At 43.3% G+C, this 19,410-nt stretch overlaps 1 protein-coding gene across 5 annotated transcripts in view; it reads left to right on the forward strand.

The window, feature by feature from the left end:
* The window catches only part of DENND2A (DENN domain containing 2A), a 110,964-nt gene that overhangs the window by 47,725 nt on the left and 43,829 nt on the right, over nucleotides 1-19,410 (forward strand). For all 5 annotated transcript variants that reach the window (XM_081148058.1, XM_081148057.1, XM_081148061.1 and 2 more), the window contains 3 exons: nucleotides 869-970; nucleotides 4,009-5,163; nucleotides 17,440-17,567. In XM_081148058.1, the coding sequence (XP_081004184.1) occupies nucleotides 900-970; nucleotides 4,009-5,163; nucleotides 17,440-17,567 (1,354 nt within the window). In that variant the 5' untranslated portion in view covers nucleotides 869-899. The remainder of the gene's footprint in view (nucleotides 1-868; nucleotides 971-4,008; nucleotides 5,164-17,439; nucleotides 17,568-19,410) is intronic.

The raw sequence follows: 19,410 nt of genomic DNA on the forward strand, positions 1-19,410 counted from the left end.
CCTTGAACTTCTGGTTGAGCAGTTACCGCCTCTCCCTCAGAAGGGACTGCTCACGCGGCATGAATGCTTTACATACTTGGCATTCTCCAGTGGGTCTCATCTTCCTAGCCACGTCCACCTGTGCAGTGTCCGTTCGTCCTCATATTGAGACACAGACTGCTGTGGGGACTTGCTATAGACAGCCTACAATTTAATCAGCTACTTCAGTTCACTTGGATGTCAGACACCGGAGCATTATCAAACTGCTACTTCTGCTGAGGCTGCTGCTCTGGTATCCACATTGTCCTTGTCATCTTTCAGGTCTGAGAGGCAGTGGGATTCCTGAGTGTACTGGGCCCATATGGTTGTCCTTAGACCTGACAGTGGCTAGGCAGTTCCTCCTCCTGGGTTTGGAGCCCCTGGGAGAGGCTCTTCATGCAGGACTCCGAAGCCAAGGACAGTGTGGGTTTACGCCCACCATCAGGGCCAGCAGAAGAGCAGAGTACCTCTGCATGGATACTAACACTCGGTGGGTGGCTTATTTATCATTTCATATAAAGTAACAACTCTTCCCTTTGGGGGCTTTTAGCTCATCACAGGTTCTCAGCCTGAAAAAGTGTTGTGTTGTACTGGTATTTATGTTTTGCGTTATAAGGTTATGTGTTTTCTTATATACGTACATACACACACACACGAGAAGAGATTTGGCATGGAGTCTGAATGTGGGTGGACCTCAGGATTCTGTACCCTTTCCCCACTTCCTGGGATTCTGAATGGCATTGCGGTTACCCTTCACTCCTGGGTAGAATCCATCAGGGATAAATTGTTCATGGTGTGGGCCCTAGATTTGCTGTCGTGCCTCACTGAGTATGCATCCCTGTTCCTCCAGGTGACTCGGAGCTCCTCTCCGTGCTGACAAGATGACCGTGTGCAGGCCGGCCAAGGGCAGCCACAGCCAGACTGAAAACCTGAGCTGCAAATTGGCTAACAAGTAAGAACTTTTCTCCCCCAAGAATGGAGTCGTTGGCCCGGGTTCTCAGTCCCCTTCCTTTCTCTGCTGCCTTTCCCTGCTCACTAGCCCCACTTCCTGAATTAAGGAGGCATTCTTTTCCGACTCACTGTGATGAGCCTCCTGTCAATCATCTCCATGTGCTGTGCTCAGTTAAGAACCTGAGACCAAAGTGGTCAAGGGAAGGTCTGACTAGCACCCAGTGTGTTGAGAGGATGATCCCAGCGCCCCAGGCAATGTCCCCATTTATACATTCCAGTCCATAGTTTATTTTTCTCACTACTAGAATGCACAAGTATTGTAATTAGCAGTGAGCCCTAAATCCTTGCACTGTATCTGTCCACATGCCATCTTTACCCGTCTTGTATCAGCGGAATTGTTTTCTCCCCAGGTGTTTTCCTTTGATGCTCTCTCTCACATTCTGCAAAGGAGCTGGCGATCACTGAGCTCTTCACAGCTCTAGATCCCCTCCTGTGGCCATAGACTCTTAGAAGCAGGGACTGGAGGAATTCTTGGGTGCAGACCATGTGGTGAAGGCACTCTCTCTGCCCTTGTTTCATCATCCCTGCTGCTCTTGCTTGAACTTTGTCACTCTAGCTGGTCCTCCAGCAAAGCATCCTTTTCTCTCTTCAGTGTTTATATAGCCTCAGCAATTGCGAAGGCATGCCAGGACCTTAGACATAACTATCATTAAATAGCACCAGTTAACCATTTATTAATATCCAGGTCCATCATGTATGTACTCTGGGCATATTATATATATTAACTCATTCATTTATTTAATAAATATTTAATGACTACCTATTATGTACCGGGCACAGCAAACAAGATAAATTAGGCCTCTGTACTCCTAAAGTTCCAGTCTAGACAAGAGAAATAGGGTTCTTCCTTTAAGATGAAAAAAAATGGAATCAAGATTTCAACCCAGGTCCCTCTAATTCTAAAACCATGTATTTATCTACTGTCATTATTTCTTAACCGAGTCCTGGCTGGGTAGCTCTGTTAGTTAGAAAATCGTCCTACTACGCCAAGGTTGCGGGTTAGATCTCCAGTCAGGGCACATATGTTTGGGACATGAATGCATATATAAGTGGAACAACAAATCTCTCTTCCTCTGTCCCTTTCTCTCCCTCTCTCCCCATCCTCCCCCTCCTTTCCTACTTCTCTCTGCCTTCCTCTCTCTCTAAAATCAAGAAATAAAAAATTTTAAAAATATTGTTTAAAAGTACATATGATACTAATGATTATATATTCATCACTAAATATACACTAACCTGAACTGTGTTTTTATGTATCTGTCCTATTTTTCATCTCACTGCTAGCACCATGAGAAAAGGATTTTAACTTTTGCCTTTTTGAATTCTCAGTAAAATATCAACAAAATGATTCTGATTCCAATTCTGACTAAAATCTGAATTCATGCCAGTGTCCTCAGTGGTGACACAACAATTAAGAAATGTGTTTCTAATTCTGTAACACTCTGTTATAAATGCTAATTGTTTATTTAAATAAGGAATTCTGCTTTGATAGCCATATTTAACATATGAAAATGTGTTTGCAATTTCACAAGGTTTTAATTTACATTGAGCAACCAAGAATAGCAATGCAACTTACATGCTAGTGTCCCAATGGGAAGAAGTCTTTATGTAAACAACTGTTAGTTTTTGGAATAGAAAGCTAAATAGTAATAAGGTATGTGAAGTTACTAATTCCTCATCCCTGTGCAAACCTTACTGGGGCTTCAGAATTCCTATACAGCCTGGCCTGTGTATTCACAAAATGGGCACCAGGAAGTTGGCCCATGCGTGTTGCTAATCTTCACACATCTAAGGTCGCTGTGTTCAGTCATGATCTGTGCTGGTGGAGGACAGTTTCACATTTCAAAACTCAGATACTCAGAGACTAGCTTAAAAATGTTTTTCTGGTTTGCTTTCAAAATAATTTTCAACATCTTTATAACACTATCTCCTAAATCACATTTGGAAGCACGTATTCCCACATGTACATTCTAGGCCAGAACTTTCAGGAGTGGTGGAAATCTTCTCCATCCAATACAGTAACCATTAGCCACGTGTGGCTGCTGAGTCCTTGACGTGGCTCGTGCAGCTGAGGAATTGAAGCTTTAATTTAATTTGATTTCAATTTAAATAGCCACATGTGGCTAGTGGCCACTCTATTGGACCATGCAGTTCTCGGCCACCCGTGAAATCCAGATCTGCTTGTTGATTCACTCGTTCATTTATGCAGCAAATATTTAGCGGCCACCTACTCTGCTAGGTGTGGTTCTAGGTGCTAGGAATGCAGCAGTAGCCAAAACAGGCCAAATTCAAAACCAAACAATCCCTGTCCTCATGGAGAAACCACTCTAGTAGGGCCCACATTCTAAAGTAGGTGTAATTCAAATGCAACCAGTCAGTGTGTCTTTACTGATTAAAATAAGGACAACTTATCAAGCCCAGAATTAACAAAAACTTTGTAACTCATAGTGTTCTTTTAATTTTAAATAGTCATTACAAAGGCCCATCCATTGATTACAAAAGCAAAGGAAACTTAGACTGTATACTCTTTTATCTCATGACCTTTCTTTTGTTTTCATTAGGGAAAAAAGCTAATAACAGTGGTCACCACTTCTTGTACATTCATGACGTGCTAGGTGCTTTATGTGGGCTAGCTAATGCTGTGTTTACAGTCGCCCTGTTAGATATGTATTATTATCACTGTTACTGCTATTTTACAGGTGAGGAAACTGAGATTTAGAAAAGTTAAACAACTTTCCCAAGATCACACAGCTAGTCAGTGGTTGAATTAGGATTTAAATCCAAGTCTACTGGACTCCAAAATCCAATAGCTCCATGATATCTCCCCCCAAAAAATATTATGTGGTTTTTTAAATGGTGGTTTCAATGTTTATGATTTGCAACTAGCATGTAACATTTATATCTAAGTTCTAGGAAATCTCTATGACCAGCCAAGAGCAATAAATAAGAATCCCTCACCCAGTGTTTATCTTTCTTGTTCAGGGTCAAAGTGGAAGGTCCAGAGGCTGGAGAAGACCCTCAAAGGCAGCCCTTTAGGTCCTCCATTCCTTTCCTAGAGACTGATCAGGACTCACCCCTCCAAAGAAGCCTCCTGGAAAGCCTCAATAACCTGATGTTCAAGTCAGGAGTAAACTATTTTCAGCAGAACATGTTCAACTCAAATATGATCATCAGCGACCCAGCTTCAGGCCTCAGTGCTAAAGAAGCCAGCAGGACTGGCAGGAGGCAGCTCAGCAGTGTTCAGAACCCCTGCCCTTCTGCCCGAGGCGGTGCCGGGCACAAGTCCCTCAGCATAAAGGACAAGATATCAGAATGGGAAGGGAAAAGGGAGTTTCCTACTCCTGCACCTGGCAGGAAAGCAGATGGGCAAGAGGATTACCTGCCCTCCTGCGGGACAGAGAGGAGATGTGATGATGGTGTGAGGACTCAGGTCACAGTGGCTCAGAACGGAATGAGGCTGGAAAGAGAGAGCAAAGAGAATGAGAGGAATAAGGAGGCAGTGGAAGTCGGGGGCCAGGATGCAGAGGGGAGGCTAGACCTAAGCCAGCCCGCCAGGGAGCTGGCTCCAAGCTTGGGCAGAGGCCTGGAGCTGAGGCTCAGCAAACAGCGCTTGCAGAATGACAGCCTCTCTGTGCTAAAGCAGGTCAAGAAGCTTGAGCAGGCTCTGAAGGATGGCTTGGCAGGGTTGGATCCCCAGCTACCAGGGACTTGTTATTCCCCTCACTGCCTGCCCGACAAGGCTGAGGAGGGGCCCACCGGAACCGGAAACCGTGGGTGTGGGAGTGGCTCAGAACTCAGGTCCCACCACTTGGACCTGGGAGCCAGGCAGCCCACCCCCGAGGCTGCGGAGGAAAGAAGAGGCTTGTACGGGAAGCCCTGTGACCAGAGCCTGGACAGTGTGTACAGGGGCTCCCCCCAAAAACCCTTCATCAACCCCCTGCCCAAACCCCGGAGAACGTTCAAGCATAGTGGCGAAGGGGACAAGGATGGGAACCCAGGCATCAGCTACAGGAAAGATCGCAGGAATCTGCCACCTCTACCCACTCTTCCTCCCCCGCCCCTGCCCTCCTCTCCGCCACCTCCCTCTGTGAACAGAAGACTGTGGAATGGGAGACCAAAGCCCAATGCTGACCACAGGTAGGTGACAGCGACTGTCTGCTTCAGTAGTCTATGCGGCATCGCAGCTGTAGCTCAGTCTACTTATTTGTTTTTAGTAAACTGATGGAGGCTATTCATAACTTAAGGTAGTTTATTGACTAAACCTGGACACGTGATAACTGATGCATGTGTTCTGTTCAAGAGTGTATCTGCTTTGAAAAATTACCCTTTGGATGTGTGATAAGTACTTGTGATTTAGACAGTAACCAAGCTTTCAGTGAAAATTTTATTTAACACTAGCATCTATTAACTACTGCTAACTGGTTCTCATTCTGCTACTACCATCCCTGCTAGTGCTTGGTACCTTGAGTCTTTTCTGGTTCTTCCTGTCTTGTTTTTTTCTTAGTATAGGCTCCAGAAACACACTGCCTGGGTCTACCCTGGCCCCATCACTCACGCTCTAACTATGTGACCTTGAATAAGTGACTTAACCTCTCAAAGCCTCAGTTTCCTCATTCATACATAGATGCACACATGTAAATATTATATTAAAACAACACATTAGATGAGAAAGCATGCGAATGCTTAAAAATAAAGTCTGTGCTTTGGAAACAGTTTCTTTTCTGCCTTGAAACCTAATTTCTAGTCCGTTTCTGTAATGTGCTCATTGGGTGATACCCACTAATTGTGGAAACCAGCTTTACAGCAAAACTCCTCAAGACAGCTGTCTATAATTACTGTTGTGACTTCTTCACCTCCTATTGTTTTCCTTGACCCACTGCAGTTGGGCTTTTGCCACTTGTCCTGAGACTGCTCTTGACCAAGGCCACCAACAACCTCCATCTTACTACACCCGATTGCCAGCTCTCTGTTCTTTTTGTGATTGACCTCTCTTGGCATTTGAGGAACAGCTGAGGCGCTCTACCTTGAAACATGATTCACTTGGCTTCTGGGTCACCCACTTTCCTGGTAGTCATGCTTCACTGGCTGTTCCTTCTCTAAGTGTCAAAATAACCCCCCGTCCTCCCCAGTGGGATCAGAATAGGAACTTCTCTCCATCTACACTCACTCCCTAATGATCTTATCCAGTCCCAAGGCTTTAAATTTCAATTCCATGCTTATGAGTCCCAAATGTACGTCTCCAGCCCCAACTCCCTCACCCAGCTTCAGGTCTCCATTTGAATAACCAATCATCTGGACTTAACATGTCCAAACCTTAATTCCCAATCCTGGCCACTGCAAACCACCTCATCTAAAATAATTTCCATTTTATTAAATGGTATCACCCTTCATTTTGCTTAGGCCAGAAACCTAGGGGTCATCCCTGAGTCCTCTCTTTCACATACCCCCATCTAATTCATCAGCAAGTCCTTCAGTTCTAGTTTTAAACATTATCTTTAATCTGACTATATCTCCTCCACTGCTACCACCTTAGTCATCTTGGATCCAGCACCACCCCCAGTATATTCCTTTCTCCACAGCCAGGTGAAATTGTCTAGAAATATAGATTAGACCCTGTTACTTCCCCACTCAACATGGTCTGTCAAGCAGCATTCTTTTGGCTGCAAAAAACATTATTTCTTACGTTCTCTCCTAGGGAAAAAGTTTGTATATTCTAGAATTCTATATATATCTACAGTATATAAAAATTATATCTTTTAAAAGTGAAAAAGTATGTGTGCCTCTCTCACATATATTCTTTTTTGCTCAGGATATCGAGATCTTTCAATGTTACCACTTTTTAAATTTTTTCCACCTTTCTGTAACTGCCACATTCTTTACATCATGTAGATTAATCATATTTTATTTAGCTGTTCCCCTACTAGATGGACACTTAGGTTGTTTCCAATTTACAAATAATGCTGTGATGAGCAGTACATAGTATTAGAGAAGACTGTAGAGCCAGAGTACTTCTAGCTCTGCTATTACTAGCTGTGTGACATTGGACAAGCTACTAAATTTGTCTTAGCCTCATTTTACTTATCTATAAAATGGTGATAATTATAATAACCACTTCATAAGTTGTAAAGAAGATAACTAAGTATGTAAACCATAAAACAAAGCCTGGGATATAGTAAATGCTCAATGTTAGCTGTTATTTTTTTCTGGCTCTCTCTTGTTTGATTAATCACGGTATCTATTTCTTTTCCAATACCAAATATTTTCATTATTTTAACCTCATAATATATTTCCATATCTAGTAGAGTTTATAGACATTTCTTATTGTTGCTAATAGTCAGTTGGTTCTCTATATGACATCCTACGTATACTATCATGTCATATTAAAAAAATGATCATTCCTTAGCTGGTTTGGCTCAGTGGTTAGATCATCAGCCTGTGGATTGAAGGGTCCTGGGTTTGATTTTGGCCAAGGGTAAGTACCTCAGTTGCAGGCTCAATCCCTGCTCTGGGTCGGGGGCTGTGCGGGAGGCAACTAATTGATGTGCCTCTCTCATATCAATGTTTCTCTCTCTCTCTCCCTTCCCCTCCCTCCCTCTCCCCTTTCCACGTTCTCTGAAAAGCAATGGAAAAATGCCCTCCAGCAAGGATTTTAAAAAAAGATCATTTGGTCTCCTTTTTAATAATTATAAACCTCTTATTTATTTTCTTACTATTCTCCTTTTTCAAAAATGTCTTAACTATTCTTGCATGTATTTTTGTAAATGTTCTATATATCACTATCAAATTTCACTCACATAACATGTTAGGCTATTTTTATATTTAAAAAAATTTTTTAATTTAATTACAGTTGACATACAGTATTATATTAGTTTTAGGTGTATAACATAGTGATTAGACAATTAGGTAACTTATAAAGTGATCACCCCAGTAAGTCTAGTACTTGTCTGACAGTTATATGTTGTTTTTTTATTGGGATTCTTATATTTGCTAAGTTTATTCCTAAGTATTTCTCTTTTTATTGCCATTGTTAATATAATCTTTTTTTCTCATTATATAGTTTTTACTTAAAGCTATTTATTTTGTATATTACTCTTTTAAAAGACACCTTAAAGAAATTTCTTATTGTTTCTAATAGTTTGTCAGCTAATTCTCTTGGACTTTCTATGTATATAATCATATCATCTGCAAAGGATTATCATTTTACCTTTTTCTTTTTAATTTATACCTCCGAATTCTTTCTTTTACCCAGTTGCCCTGGCTAATACATCCAGAGCAGAATTAAATAGTAGTGCCAATGGCAGCGGGCAGTCTTATTTCACCCCTAACTTTAATAGTAATGTTTCTAGTATTCCACTCTCAAGGACTCTTGTTTGAGGTGTGTTTTTATGTTACCAAGGTAGTGTTCATTCATATTTCTTACTTTACTAAGAGTTTTAAAAATTAGGATTGAATGGTATGGTAGAATTTGTCAAATTATACTTCAGCAACTTTATACAATCATATGGTTCTTCGATGTATTAATAGTGAATTTATGTCCTAGTATTAACCCATCCTTAGATTTTTTGTGACGAACTCCCATTTGGTCTTGGTCTATTATTTTTTAATGTACTGCTAAGTTCCATTTGCTAGTACTTGAAGATTTTCGTCTCAGTATTTCATAAATGGGACTTGCCTGTACTTGGTATTTATTGCACTATCTTTACCAGGCTTTGGTATCAGTGAGATCTATAGAATTTAGAGAATTCCTCCCAAACAGGTGCCACGCCCAGGGCCCTGAATACTCTGGTGGTTTTCTGCCCTGTCCCCAGTGCTTCCTAACAGCAGCGTTGCCACACTGTTTCTGGGCTGTTCCTGCAGAGGCCCACTCTCCCGGGCAGGTTGACTGGGAAGTTGGTCTTTCATCTGCGTCCTCATTGGGAAGACACACCAACCTGGTGAACTGTTACTCCATTATCTGTTCTCTCTTAGCTACCATCTGCTCTTTTTGGTCATCCAGCATTTTCCTTAAAACTAGCTAAAGTTACTTAGTCCCAGTCCAAAGATGAAATTTTTCTTGGCCACTTTGAATATAATTGCATCAGCTGTGTCTTAAGAATTTTGGCTTTGGATTTTTCATTTTGTTTAAAATAGTACAATGGGGGTGATCAGGGCAAGATGTTCACTTTCTGCTCTTTAAAAATAATGTGTGTTCTTTATTGTGGTCCTATCTCTAAAAAAAAAAGGAGGGGGGAAAAAAAGAAAAGGCTCAACTCTGAATTTGGCAGACTTACTGGGCTCTCTGAGGCAGGAAAGCCAAGGCAGGGTTGAAGAAAGAAATGATTAAGGATTTGGGGTTATGGAGGTTTAGAATTACACGGCCAGGCTGTGTGCATTGGAGAACGTATTCAGCTTATTTTCATAGGCGGATTAGTCCACCTCACAAGAGCCAAACCAGTGAATTCAGATACTCAGTTTGAGAAAATGTGAGGTTTTTTCTTTCTCTCTTCTTATTTTTCCTTCCTTTTTTTCTCTTTCCTCTTTCCCCCCGCCCTTCCCCCCCGCCCCCGCCCCCGCCCCCCTCTGCCCCTTCTCTTTCTTCTCTCTTCTTCCTTCATTTCTCTAAAGCCCCAGGAAATTAAATGCAAAGACTTATGCCTTCAGTCCTAAAATGGAAAATGAGAAACCCTCAAATGTCAGGAAATTCCAAAGATAAGGTTCCTACAGCAGCATTAACTTGGTTATGTATGTTTTATGGTGTATATTTAATAACTTTGGCAGGAATGCCTTAAGGCTGACATTAAACAAGAAAAGTTATTATTTTTTAAGTATAAGCAGCATCCTGAATTCACATGTATCTATTTACCCTAAAGGTTTTAACTTCAGGTTTTTTATTTAGTTTAATTTGATCATATGACAGAGTTTTTAGATCATTTTCCAACCAAATAACTCCATTGACCAAAATTTCAACTTTTCAGCTGATTGTTTTGGCTTTATATAGATTCAGCCTTTCCTTGGGGCTTGAGCGTAAGACTTTTAGAACTTTTTGAGGACATGAAACCTCAGTCATTTTATGGCTGCCAAGTCATACTGTGCTGTTACTGATTCCTTAACTTTCACCTTCTATAGAACTGATAGGGACCTCCATAGCTCTCTGGCTGGGAAGCAGCCCTCAGCTATCATCAGCTTAGTGGTTCAGGTTCACTTACCTGCCACACTGTGGCCTGTCCTTATCGTTACAAGTCTGCCTTAGTCAACATGACATCCATAAGGTAACTCTAATTACTTTGTCAAAAAACTGAATGTTTAAAAGCTTCAAAGGAGCAAATTGTTTGATTAACTTGAGATTTACATCAAAGATTACTTTGAAAGTATCTGAGAAGCTTGATTTTTAAAATTCGTTTATTTCAGTAGTTGCATTGGAAAACCGATGAGAGTGGAGAGGGTGGTGATTATTCCACCTTAGAAGACTGGTTGTCATGTCTTAGTTCTCATCAGAAGGCGGGAATGGTTGCATTTTAGACACAATGGCAGATAGCTTTTCTTCTGACACTTCTATTCTGTATTCGGGATAGAGAAAAGCAGAACCAAATGTGAGTAGCCGTACTCCTTGATGGAGGGGATACCGATAATGGAGCAAGCCAAGGGCTGACATAAGCAGTCTCCCACTTAGCTCCCTGCTCTGGACAGCTGGTGGTGTGAACCCCCTTCCCAGGGGCGGGGTGGGCTGTGGGAGGAGATGCCCGGGCAGGCGAGAAGCCGGGCTGTGGCAGCTGGAGGCGGACGAGGGAATGAGCATGGCATCCCTGGTTCTAGCCGATTAGATTATGGGTTTTAAGTGGTGGCTGGCTCCCAGGCTACTTAAGCTTATTTAACCCAGAGCTGAAAATAATTCTGGAGGAAATGTCTTCAAAATTAGCTCTAGGAATACAGTTGCTTCATCCATTTATACCAAAATAGGTATAAATTATAAGTAGTAAATGTGACTGTTAAAACGAGCTTTTAAAATACTAACTTGCTTATTCAACCAACAAATATTTAAGGTGAACCAATATAGTGTTAGACACAGGAATATAGCAGTGACAAGACAGACTGAGGCTCTGGCCACACGGGACTTACAGACTAGCTAGTAACAGTTAGAAGTGCAGAACTAGTGCAGCCGTGGTGCCGTGAGAATGTGTAGGAGGCGTAGTTAGCTTGTCACAGAAATGGCCAGCTGAGAGAGGTGGTGACACTCAGGCTGAAGCCTGAGGTTCCCAGAAGGGGACAGTGGGAGGCGGGGGTTCAGTTTGAGTGAACAAGCAGACAAGGTCCTGGGGCAAGAAAGACTTCATTCAGCTGGAGGACCTGAACTGCATGGTGGGGCCAGAGGGGTTAGCAGGGGTGTGACCCAGAGGTCCTCTGGAGCCAACCCCGGGAAGAGCCCTGTAGACCAGGCAAAGATTTGGGCCTATTACTTAAGAGGAATAGGAGGATTTGAAAAGTTTTGAGAAGGGGAGAGACATGATCTGATTTGCATTTTTAGGAGCTTACCGCACAGCAGCATGGAGATTGGAAAGGGCACCAATGACAGGGTGGCCACTTGAGAGGGTGGGAGGAAGAGCAGGCAGTATTGGGGTTCCCCTGTGGTGTAACTGAGGTGGGGACTGAGAGAAGTGCTGTACTCCAGGAATACTTTGCAGGTAGAACTCTTGTGCATTGGTTAGAAGTGGGCAGTAGGAGAGAGAGAGATGTGGACAGGCCTTCCAGGATTAAGGCATAAACAAACATTTGGGTGGATGGTAATGGCCTTCACTGAAATGGCCTTTGCTGGAGGAGGCTCTGGTCGCCATCAGGCAGTGGGGCATAAGAATATGAGTTAAGCTCTGGATCTGTTAATTTTGAAATTCCTGTGCATCATCCAAATGGAGATGTGGGATGAGCTCTTACATTAGTATTTCATTTACAAAAGTATGGGAAAGTCACAATAACATTCAAAATACTACTTGAAATGTTGAAATTTGGATATTACGTAAATTACAGCCCACTTCAGCAAACTTCAGTGGACCAATCAGATTATTCCAGCATTTCTAAACTAAGAAGTACCCAAATCACGTGATAATTTGAGGGCCCAGGAAGCAAACTACACAGGGCTGAGAGGAGGTTGCACCCTTCAGCGGGCTGGGCTCCCCGAAGGCAGGGACTTCTTGCCTTTGCATCACCAGCTATGAGCTCATCGCAACCCTCAGAAGGTGCTTATTAAACATGTGGGCTGGATGGGGAACGAATGTGGAAAATTTAAACAAGAGTAAAGCCAGTTTAGATGTGGTTACCATTAGCCTTTCGAAATTTCCTTCCTCTCAAAGTTAACATGTAAATAAAGGCATTAAAACCTTTTTTCAAGTTAAAAATATTTTTATAGAAAAGACTTAACTATGTGGTTGGGTGATTTGCTTAATCATGTTTTTCTTCTCCGGGGAGCCTAATCGCCCACCTGAGCCCAGAGCCAGAGGACCCCCGGTCCTTGGAGGTGCTTATGCAGATTGCAGAAGTGCTTGAGAGGAGCTATGTGAAGTCATTGCTTGCAAATACATTACCAACACACGATAACTCAGACTTCGTAACTGGAACTCTTTCCCACTGGTTCTAGAAACGGCATGTAACGGTTTCTGGTTTCTCCTTGAGTTTTGTATGTCCCATGGCTTCATGTTGATTTAAATTTGTCTTCCAGGCTTCCTGCATAGGATTTAGTCACCTGAAAACCAACAGTTTAATATGAAATGGAGAAATCTTGTGATGAGTTCTTCTGCAAATTAAATGAGAGTTTTGCAATGTGAAACAGCATCTTCTAATCAGTTTTTTTAAGGAGATTTGTAATTTTTTAAAATTGCACTTTTCTAATGCTATTTAGGCTCGTAGTGCCTTTTATGTGTTGGGAATCAAAGGCAAAGTATAGCTAAACTCTCATTTTAGCATGTTGTTCTTGGAACTGTGGAAGCATTGTAAAAAAACATTCAAACTATGACTTGAAATCCCAGGGTGTCTGACAGCGGCCATTTGGATACAGGCTAATCCATCCCAACAAGCCCCAGCAGATAATCCAGGTTTGTGTTACACATGCCCTGAGTAAGTGAGCCTTCCCCTGGGACCTGGAGAGCCTAGCTCATGCAAACATCTGTTTTGTTAGGGCATTTATTATTATTAAAATATTTGAATTACTCAGATACCATTCATAGGTACTTTATGATAATTTTTCATTTTAGATTTGACCTATACAAATATTGCTTCATAGGTACCTCAAATGAGATTTTTAAAAAATAAAAACAATTAGAGAGCTCGCTCTCTCTCTACGGCAAAGCAAGGCATAGCTGTGGCCCCTTTCTGAAATCTAAGGAAAGACCAAACTTAGCTAGGGGATCCTCAAGCTCCAGAGAGTCAAGGCTTTCCCTGTAAGTGGTGGCCACTCTATTCCTCTGCTGTCAGGAGTTGGGGTCCCAGATATTGTGGCAGAAACTGCCCCGCTCCCAGGGAAGCGACCCCTGCCTGTCCCCTTTTTTCTATGAGGGTTCTAGCTTCTCTTCATAGCATAATTTAGTTACATTATGAGGGAAATAGAGGGCTTGTTGAGTAATTCACAGTCACATGTAATACGATTTTGTATGGAAAATTAGTTCAAGTTCATAACTTCAGACTCTGGAAACTGAGCCTGTTTTAATTTGTGGGCTGCGACTGCCGCTTTTCTCAGGCATTGCCTTGTACTTGCACGCTCTGCTCAGTGCCATTTGTTAAGAGCACAAGTGTCTTAACACTCGTTGTCTTGAAGTCTGATGTGCTAATCCAAGTAAAGCTCTTAGTTGGTACTCAGTCGGTGTTGTTGAATGAATGAGTCTGTGGTCTCATTGAACAGTTTGCCTCTTTTCTAGCTGATCTAAATAGTGGGCATGCTGAGGGCTCCGGCTAACATAATCTGATGAGCTCTCCAGGGGAACCCAGGAGTTGTGGCTTCACTCTGCTCCGGCCACAGACCACCACACCTCCATCTAAAATCAGATGCCTGGCGAGTGCCAGCCTGGGCTAATGGCAACCCAGAGTAGGAATTGTCCTGGATGGGTTCACAGCACAGCCCATTCCCATCCTAGAGAAAACAGCCCAGACCTGCTTCCCCTCCACTAGCATCACCACCAGACCCCATCTGCTAGAGTTCTGGAGCTCAGCCCTTCCTCTCCTGGCTGGACACCTCGAAGGGAGGGAAAGGGATCTCATGGATTGGTAGCCTCTCCTTATGGGCATGAGCTTCTGTTAGTAAGTCCAGGACCCCAGGGCAAGGCTACATTTTTAGCCTCGTGCCTGACCTAAGACCATGGACACCAGCATAGAAGCTTCCAGCTTGGGCCTTTTTTGTGCTCCTGCCCTAAGTGCCGGGTTCAGGTTCATAAAGGAGTGGGGATGGGGTGTGGATAAGGGGCGATGAGTTCAGGTGTGGAGATATGAAAGTTTAGATCCTAAAGAGGAAAAGCCTTGGGTAGCACCCATAGCCTAGAAAGAGGAAGAAGAAGAGAGCTGCCGATGATGACCCAGGAAAGTTGTGTGCGGGGAAGTAGTGTGGGGGCTGCCTTGCCCCGGCCTCCTCAAACCATCCAAGGACCCGTGTGCGTGTGTTTGCAATCCTTTGCCAAACAAAACCATCGTAAAATATAAAATACAGAGAAATGAAATGAAAAAGACAACAATATATATAAGCTTCATTTTTTTAAAATGTATTGTCAAATTGTTTAAAAAATTTCTAAATGCCAACTCTCAATTTCTATATTTATCTCATCAAGAACAGGTAACCACAGTTGACAAACCATCCCCAGCCATGGATTGCACATTGACTACTGCTGCCTTACACTGTAGATACTGAGAGGTGTCTTGTAAAGAAAATTAGTGTCATGTAAAAAATGGACCAGAGCCCTGGCTGGTGTGACTCGGTTGGTTGGGCATTGTCCCATGCACTGAAAGGTTGCCGGTTCAATTCCCCATCAGGACACTTTGCAGGCTCAATCCCCCGAAGGGGGCATGCGAGAGGCAGCCGATCAATTGATGGTTCTCTCTCTCTTTTTCTCTCTCTTCCTCTCTCTCTAAAAATCAATGAAGTAAAATAAAGGACCAAGAAAATGGTTAGGTTTTCACCAGAAACTCACTAGTGACTTTTAGGGGACAGTTTCAGATAAGAGATGCATAGAGATGCCGGGTTGAGAGGGGAAAAAAAAGAAAAACCAGTGGACTATGGTAAACTAACATGCAGACAGTGAGACTAGTCTCCACCCCTTCTCCTCCCCTCTCCCAGTTAGAAATGTTGGCAAGGAAGGTGAGAAATAGCAGAACTACCAGGGTCATTGCCTCAAATGAAAGCTTTTCAAGATAGAGGAAACCTGAGCATGTTTTTAAAAAGAAAGGAAGAAAGTAAAGAGGAAAAGATTTAAAATGGAAGAAATCCTCAAAGCTTGGAAAGCAGGCTGATGGCCTCTGCCTGGTCCTGCCATCTCATTGCCCCTCACTCCATTCCTTCCCTGCAGGCAGCCTTGCTGAGTGGCTGTCATTTCCACAAATGCGCCAAGTTCTCTGAGGCCGTAGGACCTTCACATATGCCCTTCCCTCTCCTGGGCACGCTTTTCCCAAGTAAGCCCTTTTTATCCTTCACACCTCAGCCTTAAGCAGCGACTTGCTCATCGAGGCCTTCCCTGGTGCATCCCCAACCTGAATTGAGGCCCCCTTGATAGCCTTATTTGTAGCAACCTGCTCTTTTTCAATATTGAACTTTGCACATTTTATAATTCTGTTTGTGCGCCAGCTGGCTAAATGGCTGTCTTCCTCCCTAGAATGTAAGCTCCTTGAGGCAGGAACTCTGTTTTAGTCACTCCTTGTTTCTCAAACCCTAAGCTTAGTGCCTTCCACACAGTAAATGTTCAGTGTAAAATGTTTGCTGCATAAATAATGGACATCACAACAATAATAAGAATAGCTACCATTTCCTAAGTGCTCGTTAGGTGCTAAGGACTTTCAAACATTCTCCTTTCTATGTTTGGACAATCCTATGAGGCAGTGACAATTTTACAAAGCAGGACACTGAGTGTCAGCCCAGTTAAGTGGTCCGTCCAAGGTTAAAAGGCTTGTGAATGAAGGATCCCAGCTCTGTATCCAGTGGGGCACCTTCCCCAGGGTCAGAGAGAGATTGGAAGTCTGGGGGAAGAAACAAAGGCACAGTACATTTCTAGGTAGTCAGCTGCAGTTTACCATCCAGCATGTGTGGAAGATTGTGGTAGACACATGCAGACAAAAGAGAGAAGGGCCGTGCTTCCTGAGCCATAGGAGGGTTGTGACCATGTGGACCGGATCCAAGGAGGAGTGAAAGGCCAGGACCAAGGTCAGCTGGGGGATGTGTCCTGTTTAGTGTGGGAGGGGGACTGCATGTTTTCCTAAGTCCCATTCAAGAAGGGCCAACATGTATTCAGCAGAAATTCCTGACAAATCTGTTTGGGAGTGGAAGGCTAGCCTCCAGAACCTGAGTGGGCAGGGCTGTTCCACTCCAGTGGGAGGAAGGGAAAGTTCTGGCTTACTTTGGAGAAGGAAGAGGGAGAGAAGAGGGGGGAGGTAGGGGGAACCTGTGAGGTGACTGATGTTTTGTATGTTTCACAATATGACCCACCTCATGACCTCCCAAATGTTCAATAAAGTTACAAAAATCATAGAAACTCAAGGTGAGTAGCCGTGTGTGTGTGTGTGTGTGTGTGTGTGTGTGAGAGAGAGAGAGAGAGAGAGAGAGAGATTCTGATCAACACCATCAGAACAAGGATCGCCCATGTGGATGTAGGATGGGGGTGGGGGTGGTAGAAAGCCATAGAGTAGACCAGGCCACAGACAGAGACCTGGCCACATTCGCACAGATCTTTGAGGGATAGGGTGGAGTGTCTCGTGGCCTTGGGGTTTCATTCTGATAACAACCACATGGGTGAGAACAGGGAGGTGCCTGGGCCTTGGATCCATTCTGAACTGGCCATTGCTGCTCCTTTCTGATTATTAATGTGCTCTGTAAACATTGTGGGACATTTGAAAAGTCAGAAAAGTAAAAGTGAAGAGAAACCAAGAGCCATCCCTCAGTCCTGAGATAGCAGCTGTGTATTTTAGTTTCTTCTTTTAATTTTCTTTGTGGATGTTTGCTTACAGAGTTGGGACTGTATTTTATATGTATATATGCTTGCTATCTTTACTTGGCATAATAGTATAAACATTCTTTCAAGTCAAAGCCAATCTCATATTTGAGGATTTCGTACCTTCTTACAAAAACCCAAGTTTGTTTCAGTAATAGGAATTTTTGCAAGAAAAAAAAATTTTTTTGGTATATATTTTCTGAACCAGCCTAATTTAATTCAAGTTCTTGGGTTGTGTTGTTTTTTTCTCCCACTTGGTACAACCCAGAAAGTCCTACGAGTTTGAAGATTTACTGCAGTCTGCCTCTGAGAGCAGCAGGGTCGACTGGTACGCACAGACCAAGCTGGGGCTCACACGCACTTTATCAGAGGAGAACGTCTACGAAGACATTCTAGGTAAGAGGCCAAGATGTCTCTAATGGGTATGAGTGTGTCTCTGCAAAAGGGGAGAGAAGAAATGGGGCTAAGTGCTTGTAACACAAACACACACACACACTTGAAGACACACATGTACTTGAATGAATGAGAGCAGGTAGGTGAGTGGAAGAGCGACCCACGATGGAATATGTGAGAGAGCATGGGGAGCGGGCGCGGAGAGGAAGGGCTGTGATGCAGCGTGGTGCAGCATGGTTTGCACTGGAGACCTGGAGCCTCAATACCCGTGTTTGAATCTTGGCTCTGCTTCTTATTAGCTGTATGACATTGAGCTGGTGATTTAACATCTCTGAGCTTCAGTTCTCTCATGTGTAGAGTGAAGATGATGATAGCTACCTTACAGGGTTGTTTGAGGACTGGAGAAAGTGGCACGTAAAATACCTGGCTTGTAACAGATGCTTAGTAAATTAAAGGGATTACTGAATGAAAGAAAACTAAAGACCACCATACTCTTTCTGAAACTAGGAGTGTGGCAGTAACAGGGCATCAAAATTCAGACTAAGTTGAAGAAACTTTAACCTAGTTCTGGAGAATTCTCTCAGATTCCAAAGTCGGTTTCAGATTCACAGAGTTTGTATGTACTTAAATTTAGTGAGTTAACTCAGACATAAGAAAAGATGAAATACTGCTATTTGGTACAACATGGAGGGATCTTGAGAATATCATGCTAAGCAAAATTAGTCAGAAAAAGTCAAGAACCATATGACTTCACTCGTGGGATATAAAACTGAGAGCAACAAATGAACAAACAAGACAGACAAAAGCACATAGACAAAGACAGCAGGATGGTGGTTACCAGAGGGAAGGGGGCTTGGCATACAGATGGTGTATCACAGAATTACACACTTGAAACCTGTATGTAACCAAGGTCACCCCAATAAATGAAATAAAACATTTTAAAAATAAATTCAGTTATCTTCAGGGAAGATCACAGTTTCTGTGAGGCGTGAGCTCAGACCAACATCTGCATGTTGGGGGCAGGGATGGGGGTGGGGGAAGAAACGAGCTGGTAAGAAGGAGAAACCCACATGTGTGCACATGCAAGGGGCAGGTCGGGCAGATATACACATACATGCACGCATGTACTGAATTCCAGAAAAAACTCTCTGGTTGGTGGAAACATGGGCATGGAGGAGGGGCTTAGACTTAGCTGAGCTTGAATCACACTGTGGACTGTGTGATTTGCTCTGTCCAAGCTGCTGGAGAAGGGCTCCTGCCACAGCTGTAGATTTCCTAAATCCAAAGCAGGCTTGAGATCTGGACTCCCCTTAGCAGTGTGTATAGCTGACAGAGAAGTTCTCCGTTACAAGGAACAGAAAGCCCAGCAGAAACAACAAAGAGAGTTCATTGGCTTATGTGACCAGAATTGGCTTCTTCCTCATTCCTTATCTCTTAGGTTAGCTCCATTCTCAGCAGGTTTCCCATGATCTCCATGATAGCTGCCATCGGCTCCCTGGAGGGAGAGTCTGTATCCTGCAAGTCCCAGCAACAATCCTGAGGCTCACTCAGACTAGACCAGACCAGTTTAGGTCCCTGGTTCACCCTCAGAGCCTGGGAATGCCATGCAGTGATTGACTTAGACTTGAAGTATGAGCCTTTCCCCCCGCGCTGGTCACTGAGACAGGGACTCAGGAAACTCTGATTGGCTAAAGCCCTGAAACCAGAGTGGGATTAATCTTACACGTCTAAGAATGGGAGACACCCCAGTGAAAACCAGGGTCTATTACCAAAAGAAGGATGAATGGATAGCAAAACATCAGCCATCCCCACAAGGAGAGGCCAGGATATTGGGTAGATCCAATAA

Source organism: Miniopterus schreibersii, assembly GCF_964146895.1.
Source record: "Miniopterus schreibersii genome assembly, chromosome: 9".
Taxonomy (NCBI): Eukaryota; Metazoa; Chordata; class Mammalia; order Chiroptera; family Miniopteridae; genus Miniopterus; species Miniopterus schreibersii.